Source organism: Pseudopodoces humilis, chromosome 3 (assembly GCF_049639895.1).
Source record: "Pseudopodoces humilis isolate 2021_Gansu_Grassland_sample_001 chromosome 3, ASM4963989v1, whole genome shotgun sequence".
Taxonomy (NCBI): Eukaryota; Metazoa; Chordata; class Aves; order Passeriformes; family Paridae; genus Pseudopodoces; species Pseudopodoces humilis.
In genome coordinates this window covers 106882266-106898586 of record NC_142202.1, presented here as the reverse complement: position 1 = coordinate 106898586, position 16321 = coordinate 106882266, and the positions used below count along the sequence as shown (strand labels likewise).

General features: G+C 44.1%; 1 protein-coding gene across 3 annotated transcripts in view; it reads right to left on the bottom strand.

Annotated features, from left to right (window-relative positions):
• KLHL29 (kelch like family member 29) overlaps positions 1-16321 on the bottom strand; it is a 391153-nt gene that overhangs the window by 34466 nt on the left and 340366 nt on the right. For all 3 annotated transcript variants that reach the window (XM_088052485.1, XM_088052486.1, XM_005521832.3), the window contains 2 exons: positions 14829-15088; positions 2119-2317 (listed from right to left, as the gene is read on the bottom strand). In XM_088052485.1, the coding sequence (XP_087908611.1) occupies positions 2119-2317; positions 14829-15088 (459 nt within the window). The remainder of the gene's footprint in view (positions 1-2118; positions 2318-14828; positions 15089-16321) is intronic.

Here is a 16321-nt window from a genome sequence, read left to right as displayed (position 1 = left end):
TTATTTTTTGTTTTTTTATCTTTTCCCAGAAAAAGCAGATTTTCCAGACCCAGACAACATGTGCTCAAGTCATGGATCACGGTCTTGGTCTAGCGGGTGCTAGAAAACATGATGGAAATCACCCCTGCCTTAATATAGTTATTAACTGAGCTTTATCTGTGCTTGAACAGCTCCCCCAAACCTGTAACATTCAAGGTGTCCAGCAAGCCAAACTGCCTCTTCATGCAAAACTTTCAAGTCCCCATCTCCGAGATTTTATTCCCACTTCACAGCCACAGCTGAGCCATATCTGATATCTGTGTTATTCCAAACTCCTCTCCAGACTCATTTCCACAGAGGTGGGTCACAGTGTAACCCTGGAATGTTTCCTGACTCCATCCAAGAGTCAGGTGCTGGGGATGGCTTGGACTTGGCATTTAGCTGAAGTGTTAAAAACCCTTTTGCAGCAATTGGAAGCCCCTGCACAATGTGCTGCCAGGAGAGGTAGGCTTAGAAGAAGGACCAGGAGGCCACAAGCTGGAAGGAATCACCATTTCAGGAGCTGTCTCCTGACTGGAGCCATTGCTGTGATGTGTTACAGTTCCCAGCCCATAGATAAGTGTGCACAGGTGCGAGACTGCCTGCGAGAGGGATTAGGAGCAGCAGCAGAGAGAAACACGTCTGCAGAGTAATGGATCATTGTCATTCTTCATTAACATTTTCAAAAAATATATTTGTGTCATTCAAGCAAGGTTACTCTCTTAAAAGTTATTAAGATAAAGTGCTGCACGGTTTTAAACAAATATTTCTCAGTAACAAGAGATCATTATTTTTGCACCATACCAGAAAATCTAATCACCTGTGCAAGACATAACTTGATTATAATCAATGACCTCGAGAGGGCATGTGACATGCAGCAGTGAGTCCACAAAGGGTGTTTAGAGATCCTTTGTGCCTCCATGAATGCTGTTGATATGCAAAATAACATGATTCTATATAATTAGACTCTGACCTAAAAAACTATAATCACCCTCCTTTACCCTGAGAGAATCACTTTTCCCTCATCAACAAGCTTCTGGAAATGGATCACATTACACCTACAATTTTATATACATAAAATAAGCACTTTTCAAAAATCCCTTCAAACATTGCACCATTAGTCGTCCTCAATGAAAGACTTTTTAGGGTAGATTGTTATTGAAAGTCCTCTACACTTCATCCTTCTGAAAGGTGCCTTGATGAGGCAGTCTCCTGAAGCTGCAAATGCCGTGGTTTGATATGCCATCTCCGTGCCACATTAGCATCAGTGGCAGTGACAGAAAGTTTTGTCTGGCTTTCTGTTGTACTTATGGGAAGCAGAAGTACAGGCAGCATGATAAAACAATTCACCTGCTTCATCAGACTCCTTCTTGGATGCAGTTTTCCTATGTGGTATCTGCACTCTCTGTTCAGGGAATATTTAGGATATTTCTACATCACCATGATGTGGGCTCAGCTGGCAAGATGGGCACTTAGAGATTTTTCCGTGCATTTTTCCAGAGAGGGAAAATAGGTGTGAAACTTTTTAAGAAGACTCAGTTCTTCACAGCTGCTGGATTTTTAAAAGGAAATATGTTACGTGTGATCCATTTGTTCTGGAGGAAATAAACAGCCTGATCTGGTACTCATCAGTATATAAATACTATATTTACACCAGCCTCACCATATAAAAATATTATACTTACAAATGGCTGTGAAAGTGAAGGTGTTTGATGAATATTAGACAGATCCTCCCCACAAGAGGCTCCAAGGCAAAAAAATCCAATTATTCACCTATTTCTGCAACTAGAGAAACTGAGGCAAAGAGGGCAAGGGGCTCACTTTCAGGACAACAGGGGAATGTTATAGTCTCCGACAAATTGTCAAATTCAGGCTCCTTTTAAATCAAATTTCAGGAGCATATATCTGAACACCCATGTCCACCCATGAGAGAGGCTCCTAAATTCTGAAGGAAAGTAACAATGGAAAATTGAGATTGAAATATCACCAGGTTCTGGGAAGGAGCCAAGAGAAGGAGCCAAGGTCTGTGCCCTGTCCCAAGGCACGCCCAGGCAATGTGGAACCAGGGGTCTGGTGCTGTTGAAGGATGTTTTGCTTTACCTGCAGAGAGCCGGGGCCGGGTCCTCGGTGTCTGCATCTCCTGGCGGGCGTGTGGCAGCATGTGATAACGTTTGGCTTCATTCACCAGATCCCGGCAAGCCTCTGAAGACTTTATCAACTCCTCATTGTCAACAACATTCAGCAGATAGCTGGGATGGATGAAGGGGAGCCGCACCACTGCCAGCAGCTCTGCAGCATACTGTGAGGGGGGAGAAATAATAACACATGCAGCCTTTATGTCAGAGTTCAGCCACTTGGCATCTCCAGCTCCTTGCCTGTAAACCATCCCCTGTCACCCTGCCTGCAAAGACACTTGTCATGGATGCTGCATACAAGCCCTGCCTAGTGAATGGGTGAGACAGAGACGATGCAGAGCTCCCTGGCCCAGGCTGGGTTTGGTCCCAGAGACTAAAAATAATCTTTAAAAGGTGGCAACTCCTGTTATACAGCACTGTATAGAGGAATTTTTGGAAATAAAAGCTCATTTTGAACTCAGGCTAAATGGAACACCTTGTGCAGTGGAGACATGGAGTGAGCATTTGAGTTATCTGAATTAACCTTGAAACATGAGGGTGGTTTTTGCAGTGTAATAAAACACCCAAACAAGTCTTTTCTGACACTATAAATGTGAAACAGAAGTCAGTAAATAGTGTAGATTTCAACAACTGTGGTAGAGCCTGAATGATGTCAACCAATTGCTAAAAATCTTTCAATTTGTAGAGTTTATTTATTGGTGAAACAAATTATGCAGCTCTAGCTTTTAGGGAAGTCTGACTCCAGAGGGTGCTATAGAAATACTGACAGTAAGTTCCATCTTCTAAACAAACACATTAAACCTCAGAGGGTAAAGGACACCTGAGCAAATGAAGATGTCTGTCACCAAAGATGGCTTAAAGGAGAACAAAACCCCAAGAAGAGAAAACTGCAATCGAAAAAGCAGGAGTCCATCCCCAGATTATTCTTTTTATATATTGCTGGGCATATCACTGCATGAGAATACAGTGAAAAGCAGAGCAATGGGAAAAGATGGAACTCCAGAAGCAAGGCACACAAACAAGATGCAAACTAAGGGTGAGCAGCAAGAAAAGATAATCATCTGTTGCAATAAATATTCATACAGCGGCAGCATCCAAAGATCCCAACTGGGATTGAGGCCAGGATGCAAATAAATATTCCTGAGGTCCATGCTGGCCCCAAGAAACTCTGGGCATCAGCAGCATCTGCTGGCCTGCAGATGCCTCTGGTTTTCCAGAAGCCACTTGGCTCTTTCTTTGTTTTTCAGCAGCATGCCTGTCCCTGCAGCGTGTGAGAGCCAAGTCACAACAGGAAGAGGAGCAGAAGCAGAGGCAGGAGCAGGAATGGGAATGGAGCAGGGGCATAGTGAGAAGGGAGGGCAGGGATATGGCCTGAACTGGGTAATGGGCTGGCCAAGCAGGTGGAGGATGCAGTGACAGCTGTGAACACTTCCAGGGCTTCCCCTTTCCCCACCCAAACTGAAGAAGCAGGCTTAATTTAGAAGGAAAACGAAGGATATCTCCTCCAAATTCACACTGCTCTCCCACTGCAGAGCCACATCAGCTTGGTGCAAGCTCTGCCAAAGCAAAAATGCAACAACCTGTGGGGTGCCAAGCCCCACATGTGCCTGCACATCCATGGCCCCAGGGAGATGAAGGGTCTCAGGCTGACTGCCAGTCCCCAGCTTATCAGCTCTCCTCAACACTAGAGCTGAAAATTTTAGGTACAGCCTAAAGACTTGAGGCCTGGACTCTTGGCAATTGTTTGGGAATAAAAAAATTGTTTGGTGATGCAGAAAGGATGGAAAAGTGACAGCGCTTCTCTTCTGGGGAAAAAAGAACCACCCCGTGAGCAGTGCGTTCCTGAATCCTTGCTATCACCTCCAGTGTGGCACAGAGCCGAGTCGGGCTTGGGATCATTTCATCAACCTCAAAACAAAAAAGAAGACACTCCCTTGCTGAAATCCATTTCTGAGGTGCTTTCTAGGAGTTACAACGGCTGCTCCTTCCCCGGAGCCACAAATGTCAGGCACTTGGCTGCAGATATCTTAATGTCATTACCTTGTAAGAGAGGAAGCAGTGGACATATGGCAGTGGGTGGCAAAGCTCTGACTTCAGGAAGTGCTTTTTTAAAGAAGGTTGGAGGCGTTTAACCTTACACAGGAGCCAAGACAAAACGTGGCATCGGGACAGGGGAATAATGAGGAGGGTACACTGCGGATGAGCGAGACAATCCCACGGGGGAGGTTAATTCCCACTACAGGCTGCTCAGGAAGCAGTACAAGTTGCTAAAGGGCAGTTTAAATAAAGTTATAAAACATATGGAGTGTACACAGGAGCCAGCACCTTCCCTTGGTGTGGTGGGACACACTGGAGCCACCCAACAGTCCCGAGGCTGGCCTGCACTGGAAGCAGCCGCAACACAAAGTGATGCCAAACACCAGCACAGACAGGTGTGCCACTACATGGGGACACGGTGTTCCACTTATCACCATGTCCAAAAGCTGACCCAATTAGCACTGGGAGAACAGCTCCTCTCTGTCAGGGATGGGATGATTCCCATGGGCCCAGTGGAGTTACTGCCTCCATTTCCCACCTTTCCCTGAATAAATGGGGCAGCATTGCTCCCTGAGCACAGTGAGCTCTCCCTCTCGCTCGCCCACCTCGCTTTAATTAGATAAGTGAGAAAATGCAATTCTGTTTCTCTCCTGGATTCTCCCCCCTCCTTTCTCTCCTCTTTTGTCTGAGCTCGTGGCTTATTTTGAAGGGGAATAATAATTAGAACATGTTGCTCCCTTTCATCAGCTTGAAAGTTGATGTCACATATCAAAACCAATGTCACTTTTCACTCTTATTCTTCCCTTTGCTCAAAGAGCTACAGAAAGCTGGCTCTGTGTGTGTGTCTGTGTGCACGACCACACACAGCCACGACTCAGGCTCGATGCTGAGAGCTTTAAGGGTACGTAGAATTGTAGTGTTTTTCACCAAGGGATTTAAGGAGTACAAACCATGGCAGTATCTCCACAAGACAGGAGAAGCTTTTATAAAGCAACCTCTTTTCGCACCAGCTCTTTCAAGCACTATAGTCAAGGGTGAATTTCATTTAGCCTCACTGATTTAAGAATATTCAAGTGATTTAGGCAATCAGCAGCCTTTTTCTTTTGGATTCTCCCTTATGAAGACTTCCCAGCTCTGTTAGCTGTGATTGTACTAAATATCCTGTTACTATTATCCTTTCCATTTAAGACTGGAATAAGCAGCATAAAGCATTTCAACCTCCTTACCATCTGTTATTTGCTCTCCCTTCTCTCTTGTCTTTCCGTTGTGCCTTATACAGCTATGAAACATCTACTGCACCTACTGACGTTACCAGTTATCAAAGCAGCAGAATACAGGCACAGGGCACACTGCCAAACTCATCCTCCTCAGGACCCTGGAGTTCTGGTTTGTGCCTGTAACCCTGGGGATGTTTTCTTCTCCCAGCTTGCCTGCAGATGCTGGCTGGACAAGTATAAATATTTCTTAGGTCTTTTTTGGGAATCACTTATGACTACTCTACAGCCTGCATCACATGCCAGGGTGAAGGAGAGAGTATTAATACCCCTTCTGGGCCTAAAATTAGGAGTTACCAATTCATAAACATGTAGGACCACACCTCAGACTCCTTGAGAATGGACACCATTATGCAAAAATCTAAATGTTTATTGTTTAAAGTGCTAGGAAAGTTTCTGAGCACCATGAGGAGTTTTTTTTTTCAGGTGATGTGAACCTCAGTGTAGCTCCTTTTGGGTGAAGGGAGCTGCTCAGATTTTGCACCAGCAGAAGATCTCATCTATAAAGTCCTTGCTGAGTAATGCTGCCAGATGCCCTGTGAATAGCCAGGGTAATTCTGCAGGAGCCAGGGCACTGCTGCCACATGAGCAAAAGTCTTTGTGGACAGTCACTGGGGACACAGGAGAGAAGAGGCTTCTAAGAGATGCTATCTGTCCTGCTTCAAGGAACATATTTCAGTGATTTTTCACTGATTTCAGTGGCTGAACAGAAAGCACGATCTTCTACCAGTCTGCAATCACAAGTGTGTTTCATATAAAACGGGGAGAGAAAAATCTTAAGAGATCTTATCTTTCCCTAATTAACTAAACATTTCTGGAGAGAGATTCAGCTCTAGATTCAGACACCTAAGTGGGTTCATACAAGCCAAGTATTTACTTGTCAGCCAGACATGTGTAAATTCATGCTGTAATTAAGAGAGATTTAGTTAACACACTTAACAGTCCCCAGAGCAATGTGAGCTGAGGATGCATTGAGCACCAGGGGAAGCAGAGAACATCAATGTCCCCTTCTGGGCCAGAACTGTGAGCCATCAGCTCCTCAGAAATTGAGTGTGTTCCTCAGACCATGGCACACTAAGATGTCTACAGCCATATGTCAATCCAAGTTGGAGGGCAATTAATTCTACCCTCTGGCAGGATTTTTTATGTCCATTTGTCCTGGGTGTGCTCAGAAGGTTGTGATCCTGCTGTGAGGAAACCTAAGGGTTACCACTGGGTCACTGTTGACTCTGAGGAATATGTGATCAACACAACCAGCTATACCTTGAAGCTGACCCTTTCAAGCCTTTCCCTAATAATCTATTCACACACAAGTTACTCCCATCTCATTAGGCAGGCCAGTGCTTTAGCAAATGAGACTACAAAAGCCTTTTTTTTTTTTCATTCCTGACTGTTAGTTTGAGTGAGAACATTTACTTTGCTAAACTTTTTATGACATTTCTTCTCCTACTGATTAGATCAGTATTATGAATGCTTGCTTGCAAGTGGGCTTTGTTCAGGCATCTTCACAGTCTCAGTTACAAAACCCACTTCACTCTCACATTAAAAATAATCTTTATTCTCAAATCTCCAATCCAGTAAAATCCTCACAAGTATTTTCCAAAAGGACTCTCATTGTACTCCTGCACAGACTTGGGCCACAACAGTATACAGTTAGCTTTTAAAGGAAGTATGTCTACTGCAACAAGAGTCATAGTTCCTGCTCCTTAAATGCTCCACTGGAAAGCTCTCAAGATTTTTAACATTTTTGAAGTAATGCCCAAAGAGGTCAAAATAATGTTTCCCTTATGCCTCATAATTCATCTGTCTCTCTAGTTTACTGTTCTCCCTACAAAGGCCCCCTTGTACTTTCTGCCTAAAGAAATAGGCTTCAGCTAGAAATACAAATACAAAGGTAATCTAGATTACCCACATTACGGCATGGCTTTGCTCCAATAAACTGCTGTTTCAGCCCTTTGTGCATAATTGCAATAGTTTTCAAAACATTATGAAGTAGGAATATATTTCATTCACAATTAATGAGATTTATGTTGTGTCACAGGAATCCTGGGTTCAGACTCGTCTCACGTCATGCACTGTCCCAGTGCGGGAGCAAGAACCTCCTTGGATGGAAAAAGCAATCAGGGGCAGATCTGAAGTAGAACCAAATCCCCACTGCAATAGACTCCTTCAAATGAGAACAGGGCATGCTAATTAAAAAACACCTGGCTGTGGCCAGGTAACAAATTGCCCAGTGACTGGTGCCAATGGTGATGGCTGGGGATGTGGCACAGTGGCCATGCAAGTGGGCATGGTGGAAAGGTGATATGAGTGGTCCCTCCCTACCCCCATCTCCAGCCCAAACCAGGCTTACCCCACAGCTTACCCCACCTGATAGTCAAAATATTGCCATCTCTGAGTTTCCAGATGCAAGCCCAACTGGGAACTGGCTGGTTTGGGGAAGCCAAAGCTATCAGTGCATTGCTTTGCCATCCTCAGAAATAAGCCTTTTTTGGCTAGATTTTCCTAATGCTGCCCTGCTACTTGGTAATGAGGGGACTTGCTTTGGTATATCTAACCCCTGGGTATTACAAAGACACTCTGTGATTCCAGTAAACTCCTGCACATTCCACACCCAAGGTCATATCCAAGACTAACTAAGCTTTCTGCTGTGCTTGGAGTACTTACTAATCACCCACATTGACTTCTTGGAATTGCAATGCTGCCTTCAGATTAAACCCAAAGGCTTGGTAACATGTCAGCCAACAGCCTCCTAATATCATGAGATAAACATGCGGCAGAAAATCTGGTTTGCAGGCACTGGGTTCAGCTGGTGGCTCAGTGGCAGGATGCCATGTGCATAAATCTCATGCCCAGCAAGAAGGAAAGAGCAGCCCCTCTGTCTTCCTGCAATCAGGTTTCAACGTGACATCTTTATGGCAGCACAGCTGACTAAACACTGTAATGTCACCAGCGAGCGGCTGTCCTGTTCTCCGAGCTGTTTGCAAAGCAGCTCTCGACTCGGTATTTCCAGCAGTAATATGATGAGAGGCTTTTAAATGCATAGGAAGATAAATCATTGATCCATCATACTTGGAATCTGCCTGATACTACGGATTAAAAAAAGCCTCACTCTTACCATGCATTCTCTAGCTTGCTGACTAAACTCTATGAAATAACCCCTCAAAGTTCCCCCAAAGGGTACCAGGGGTAAGTGGTGTTTCTTTTGCTTATGGGCAAGCACCTATTCAAACACAGCAAACAATGCACCTCAAAAGCACACTGCCAACAACAAAACAGCTGCAGCTTCTCAGGCGCTTCATAGAACCAAGTAAACTCCTGATGCCTCCATCCCTACAACACACTGGCACGTGAATCCATGTGCCATAACTCTCTAAAATGCTTCTTGACTATAATGTAAAATGATTTTGTTTCTGGAGGTTGGTCCTGAATGCTGGGGCCACATGCAGCCCAAGGCAAGGGAGCACTTGTGACGAGCTGCTTGTGGGTCTTTATAAGGCCGTTTCTTCAGCAACAGCAAAGAAAGATTTTGTAAAAAACAGGAAAATGTGTAGGAAAAGCCACAGATGAAGAGACTGATCAGACTGAGAGACAAGGGATCTCCTTGAAGCAATTAAAACTTCAGACAAATAATTCTATAGATTTTCTGTCAAGGGTATCCCCTTAAAAAAACTTAAAAGTTTAATAGAGAGGGGATTTTAGTAACTGCTTATGTCACCTGCATCTTCTTTTTTATTTAATGCAGTTTCTTCCTCCAATATATAGCTAAGGGCACGTTCCTGCACTGATTCCATTCGTGCTGCTGCCTTTTCTTCTCCCTCTGTAAGCTCGTATGGGAGCTGAGTGTCTGCAAAAGCTTCATTCAAATTGGAGCTCTTTGAGCAGCCCATCCTTGGGAAATCACAGGGGTTACTGCTCATCCCTTGCGTTTTTCACTTTCAGAGAAATTGAAGCTTCTTGTACTTTCATTATGGCATCTTTCTGCATTTGTCTGCTCTTCCCACAAATGGATTTCAAAGCACCAGGGTAGTGTGGGCTTTTCAAAGAAGCCTAATTGAACTGTTACAGAGTGTTAGTGCCTAATTCACTTAGGCTCCCTTGGAAGCATCCTTTTTCACATTTATTCTAACACTTTTTCCTGAAACTTTATGCCCTTGAGTACATTGATTGATCAATTAATTGCTTATTATGATGAACTAAGTAATTTGTACATGCTGGTATTGGGTACCAGCTTCTATCATTACCTCCTTGTCATTGCAGAGCAGAGTTGGAATTGTCATAGTTACCTGTCAGATTCTCCATTTTCCTGAAGCAAACTGCTCTTCTGCATGGAAGCTCTTTAAAATGTGCCTGAGAAATAAGGGATCTTCCATGTGCTCTCTCACAGTCACCAACCTTTTCTCCTCTGTAGAGTCTTGCCTTCAAACTGCCACTCTCTGTCACTGCCAAAATATAGCTCATGGGCATTTGTAGCTTTTTTGACATAAATCCTCTTCTCCTTCTCTCCATCACTTTTCCTCACCCTCACTGACAGATACAGGGCTTACAGGTGAGCTTTGTGTTTGCTTAGTGTTAGACTAATTTGCTTTGTGTTAGACTAATTTGCCAAGTCTCAAATTCATCCCAGTGGTCCTTACTCTTGTTATTCCCATGAATCCTTCCAGGCAACCCCCCCTCCTTGGAGCTTCAAACACTTGTAGACATTTATCCCTCTTTAGCTGTCATTAGGCCAAGTCATGCATATTCACATCTTTTAATCTTTTTTTTTCTCACATCAGTTCTTTCAGTCTTTTAATCATTTGTGTTGCTCTTCTCTAAATTACCTCAAATTTGTCTACGCATCTCTGGTTCTCAGACACCATGAAGATGCTGTTTAGATAAATCTGCCTCTGAGGACTCAAGTTCATAAAAAGCTTGTTAATGTCTTTATGGTGGAGACATTTTGTATTGCTGCTGGACAACCATGATTTTAAAGGTTGGGAAAAAGGGCACATGATTATATCCTAGCAGAGTGCAACAAAAGGTGACTGTCATTCAGCTGAGCCTCTTGTTCTTCATCCATCACTGCAGTATCTGCCTCTCTTCTAGCACTTTGGTGGGCAACTTGTTGAAATGTTTGCCCTCTCCTCATGTCTTGTCCCTCTTCAGGGTGAGAGAGAAGCTTCTTGTTTTCCCAGGCTTTCTGTCATTAATAAACATGGTAGTATGTTTTTTATTTCAGAGAAATACTTGGACTTGGAAGAGAAAGTGGGAATGTTTCCAGTGAGCTTTGGTATGTCTGGTTTGGACAGGCAGCAAATTGCTACACATCCAGCAACTTCCCATCTTTCCCATCCCATGTGGATGCTGGGCATGACTGCAGCTCTGAGCAGCTTTGGCAGTCGTCAGTACTGTGGACAGTGTGGCTCATTATCCACTGAATCCTCCCAACAGCCCTCATGGGAGGCATCACTTCCCTCCAGCTTATAGGGTAAGAAATGGGGGCAAAGAGGTGAAACAACCTGTCCAAGGCCATGCAGACAGCAGGGGGATGGGGTCAGGGGAAGACTGTGTGGGGCCTGGCAGAAATCTTTCCTCGTCCAGGCAGCTCAGACCATGTTGGTCTCAGACAGCAAAGCCTCCATTATGCAATATTTTTTTTTGCATGAATTCGCTGGAGTTGTAATAAGCTTATCAAGGGGATAACTGTTAGGATACACCCTACAATCTCATCCATCAGTCAGGAAGAGAAATAAATAGGAAAAAGGAGTAGATTCAGCTTTCCCAGATGTGTCAGTCAGATGCAGGCTCTGCACTCTGTGACAGTAATCAGGACTCCTGCAACCAGTGCTCTGTGTCCACAGGAAATCACCTACTAGTCCTGACCTCACCTCACAGGCTGCTTTTTCTGGCCAGACCAGTAAACTGCACTACCAGCAGCACCAAACCAGCTTTATAAATGCTACCATATGAGCTGGGGCACTGTTCCAACACACTAGGGGAATACAGTTATTTACCAAATCCTGGTTTAACATGTCACTCTCTGAACTGCCTCTTTGTCTTATGCAGATGATCAGCAATCCTTAAATCACTGCTGTTCTCTCTTTGTAACAGGGCTCAGGTGCTGTCCTTTGTAATGCCACAGAGCACTTTTATGAGCACTGTTCATATGAGCACTATGTGCACAATTAAACATTAGCCAGAGTGCATCTTTTCCACTTGCCTTCCAAGAAAATCCTGCTTCCTTCCCTGTCACTGCCCTCCAGCCTGGTAGGAAAGAATTAACAAGTGCAGAAACAGTCAGACATCTGAAGAAAAGCTTTCAGAATGGCAGAGGAGAGCAGGTAGACAGCAAACAACATCCTTCCAGGAGAACAGGAGGCTCCGTTGAAAATCTCCTTCCCAGAGGCTTTCAGCAGGGGATCGGGCAGGAGGGGAGGCAGTGATGGATAAGTTGTTGTAAGAGCATGGCATGAGGCTGCAGTGGGGGAACACAAGTGGTGAGATTTACCGTCCCCAGGCACTGCAGAGTGACACAAAGCCATTACAGCACAAGGAGTTCTGGAGGGCTGCAGCTGCCCTGGGGGCAGAGGGTGCTGGTTCAGAGAGAAGCTCCTCTGTGGGGATGTCTCTGCTGAGAGAGCCCCTGCCAGGATTGCCAGGGAAGATGGACATGCAGGTGAGATGAAGAGCACAACCCTCTCCCTGCTTGTGCCAGACCTCCACGTTTGTGAGAATCACCAATGCAGCACTTGCAAGAAGCTGCCAAAGAGGCATTTTAGTTACCTGCCATTGGAGCTATTGAAAATAAAAACGTGACAATAGAGCCTGGACTGTCAAGGTAAAGGGAGATGGGGAGACTATGAAGAAAGGGGCTCTGTAAATCCATGCCCTGAAGGATTTAACTGCCAGCACTACTTCTGAGAGGGAGAAATAAAACCAGACAGGGTCACCTGAGGAGTGCAGTAGAGCTGGAGTTATGTCTTGGGACTGCTGCAACTCATGGCATCCATCAACCCTCCCAAAGACACCCCAACAGTCCTGGTGTTCTCCACCCCAAAGACTCTAAAGGCAGCTCAAAGAATCTATCTCCAAACTGTGAATAAAATAAAAATATCCATGCACAGCTCCTGCAGGAAGGTTCATCCTGTGTTCAATATTGCCACGGTTGCCCAGTTCTCCAAAGCTGTGAGCAGCCTGTGCATCTCACAGGAGCTTGGGCACTTCTTGGCATGGTGGGTCATGCTGCACACCATGGACAGACTTTTATTCATCATCATTTCATTAGAAAAAAGATTATTTTGGTCTATCTTCCTTCCTATCCACTATGGAAGCTATTTGTTCCCAGGCTCTGAAAATGTAGAAGTCATTATTGTAAAGATGTTACTTTTCGTGGTAAGTGTGAACTCCTGCTTTTAAAAAATAGGTACCTATTTAACTAAGAGCTTCATAATAGAGTGCACAGAGTCCTAAGAAAAGTGAGAGCTACTATTTAAATAAACTAGCTTAGTGGTAGGATTGGGCAGAAAAATAGTTTCTTCTTGGTATCTTTAATAGTAATTTATTGAAAACCCTTATCTCTGGATAAACACAAATTAAAAATTAAAAGCTCTTGTAAAGTAATGCATGAAACCAAAGCACCACAGAGAAATTTGGAGAAGCAAATAAAACTGCCATCATAAAATACAAAAGCACTGCAGAACCAGGACAGAGGGGAAGGAAACTTGGGAATAGAAATACCCCAGAAAAACAACTCAACTGCAACACGAAAGGAAGAGAGGAGGGGGTGGCGGTGGTGGCAGCAAGAAAAACCACCACTTAAAAAAACAAATTCCCAACATTGCCTCAGCAGGATGCAGAAGGAAATATTTAAAACCGCAATTTTGAGAACATAACCTAGACTGTCTGGTGAGTGACACCTTCTGCTGGCACCAGGCAAACAGGCTCCTGCTGCAGGGCTCCCGAACTCCAGCCCCTGGGAATAGTCCCTGAGGTCACCTTCAGTTCAGAGTGGCACAGAGCCATCAAACTTCAAGCACTCAGGGAAGCACTCAGTAAAACAGTGTGTTTTTCAAGGCCAGCAAGAGCCAAAAAGACGTGCATTTCAGTAAATCCATGATACTGTGTGAATGTTTTAGGCAGTAATAATGTTGGGCAATGCTGAATGGCACTGCTGGCACATGAAGGAGGTGGTCAGAGTGTGGGGCATGTCCCCAGCACAGGACTGTCCTGCTGAGCCATAGCTCCTGGGCACACAGGGCAGGAGGGAGGCCCGGGGGGCCGCAGGCTCTGGCAGGGACCAGGAGCTCAGCTGGTAAAACAGCACAGTCAGCAAGGCTTGGACTGGCATGCAGTACCCCACTGTCCTTGATGCCCTTATCCAGCAGCCTGGGAAGAGCAGGAATTTCTATTTCTCCCACTTTAGGGGGGGAGCTGTGGATGTGCAGCTGCTCTGGATCACATCCAATGACACATTTAACATCCAACTGCATGCTTAGGTGCTTGAATTCACATTTCAATCAAGAGGGTCATGATGTGAGATGGCATCAGCAACAAGGCCAAGTGCCTCCCTGAGATACAGTGTGGTCCATGAGCAACTGTCCACCTTCAAACAGCCAAAACTGTGACAGGAACAACTCTGGCCTCCAAAGAAGGGGAAAATAATCTTCCCCTTATGGGGTCTGTGCAGAGAACTGGCCTGCAAATGGAGAGGTTTGGGGTTCAGACCACAGAACTGAGTCAAGGCAAGTAGAAGGTTTTTAGAGATCACCAGGGATGACTTCTGGTCCCATGGACAATCACCAGCCTCCAGTCACTGCTTCTAGTGCCAGGCAAAATTACAGGCTCAGTTTCTTTAGACAAGAGCAGGCAGCATAACTCATATGGTTGAGGAAAGGCTAACTCTAACAAATATATAAAACCCAGGGATTATCTAAGCAGCCAATAAAGATATAGAATCTTTATTTTATGAACTGGAGTTATATTCATTCAGTATGTGGCATCAAAAAAAATACAGATTTTCTGAAAGATTTTTTATTTCCCGCTGTTACTGAAATGGATCCCCTTAAAGCAGCATCTCACAAAGCTGTAATTCTTCTCAATTTATCTCTGACTGAGCCTACAGTCAACAACTGGAAGCCTCATCTTTGTACCATGCGTGTCACAAATGAGATTTTCATTCTAAATGATTGGATGTAAGGATCAGATTTTGAAATTACATACATTTTGTGTATAGCCTGCATTCCCTTGGTCTTTTTTTTCTGTCTGAACTGCCCAACCCATCTCTCACACACCCATATGCTTAAAATTGCATGGACATGGTTTCTATTCTAAAAGAGTCATTCACGGGAATGGAGCACAGTGAGGCTGCTGAGACTATTTTTACCTGAGCTCTGATTGCAGCATCCTTCTTAATCCACTTTATCACCGTTTCATACACCAGCTCCTCTGCTTTGGTGTTCAGGCTGTCATTGGACATGTAGGAAATGAAGTCATCTTTTGAGATATTAAGGATCTCTTCTTGATTCGCCACCTCTGGGAAAATTTGCAGGGCATAAGCTTTGGCCATGTTGTATAGTTCAGTGCACTGCATAGCTTCAGCCATGGCTAATATTCCTAAGCAGTTGCTAGCAGTCAGCTGTTTTTCTAAAAAGGGGAAGAAAAATGAACAAAAAAGGCAATTGAGAATTATTAAAAGCAAGATTCACATTTGTTCAAAGATCATGAGAAAAATAAGTGTCATAGACAAACTTCCAACCCTAATTAATTTCAGGGAGTTAACTAGAAGCAGCAGCCTGGGTTAATTTGGAATTGAGCTTTAAAGTACAAAACTCAGAGTCTGCCTAACACGTGAGTTGGAAATAGGGAGAGAAATGCACTTTCTGAGTTTGCTTTTAGTATAAGCCTTCAGGAAGCACGGGGGAAACCTACTGACATAACAGTATCTGGGGCCTCCCAAGGGATGGGAACCCAGCCAAGAGACTGCTGCTGTTCCTACCGCCTACAATGTTGCTTTAAGGAACAGCAAAGATGTAAACGCCAGTGCAGACACTTAAGAATAAATGCAAACAGCACTAAGGACGTTTCTGAGAATGCTGCAGTCACTTTATGATAATTTTTGCCCTGTTCAGCTACTAAGCTACTTCAAATAAAAAAATAAAAAAAATCCTCCCCCCTTTTTTTTTTCAAAGGAACTTTGTTGCTGCTGAATGTGATGACATCCCTTATGCAAAACACAGATTATACTAACGCCTTCTGTTAAACGTTGTGTAGTGAGTTTCAAAGAAAATCATGCACAGAGGAGACAGCATTATCTCCTTCCCAGCAAACAGAAGCAGCAGCACAGTGTGTAGCTTTGTGTTAGAAGTGTGCTACACCATACATTTGACTGTACTTTTTTTCCTTTACAGCTATTTTGAAGAAAAGCCCACTAATTTTAGACATTTATAAGAGGAATTCTCAGATTCTTCACAGCTTTTGTTAACCAAGCTACTACTAATAAAAAGAATATATTCTTCTAATATATAGGACTAAGTAAGAAAAAAAAGTAGTAAGAGCAAGACTGCAATAGATCACAAAAGCATCGGTACCAGTGGCAGGCTCCTGTCAGAGAAGTCTGTCACATTTGGCAGTGTCATATCCTAGTGCACTATGACAGAGCACTGGACAGGAATGTGCAATAGCCCCATATCTCTTCAAACAAAACTCTCATCAGATTGCTTCTGCTGGAAATGCTCAGGGATTCTTCTCTACATCCAGCTTCTGCCTTCATCAGATTGAAAACCTGCACACTCTACATGCGGCTTTTTAATAAAATGGGATTATGAACCACCTTTTTCTCTCTTTTTTTAACCTGACATGAGATTAGGAGTTTTGTGG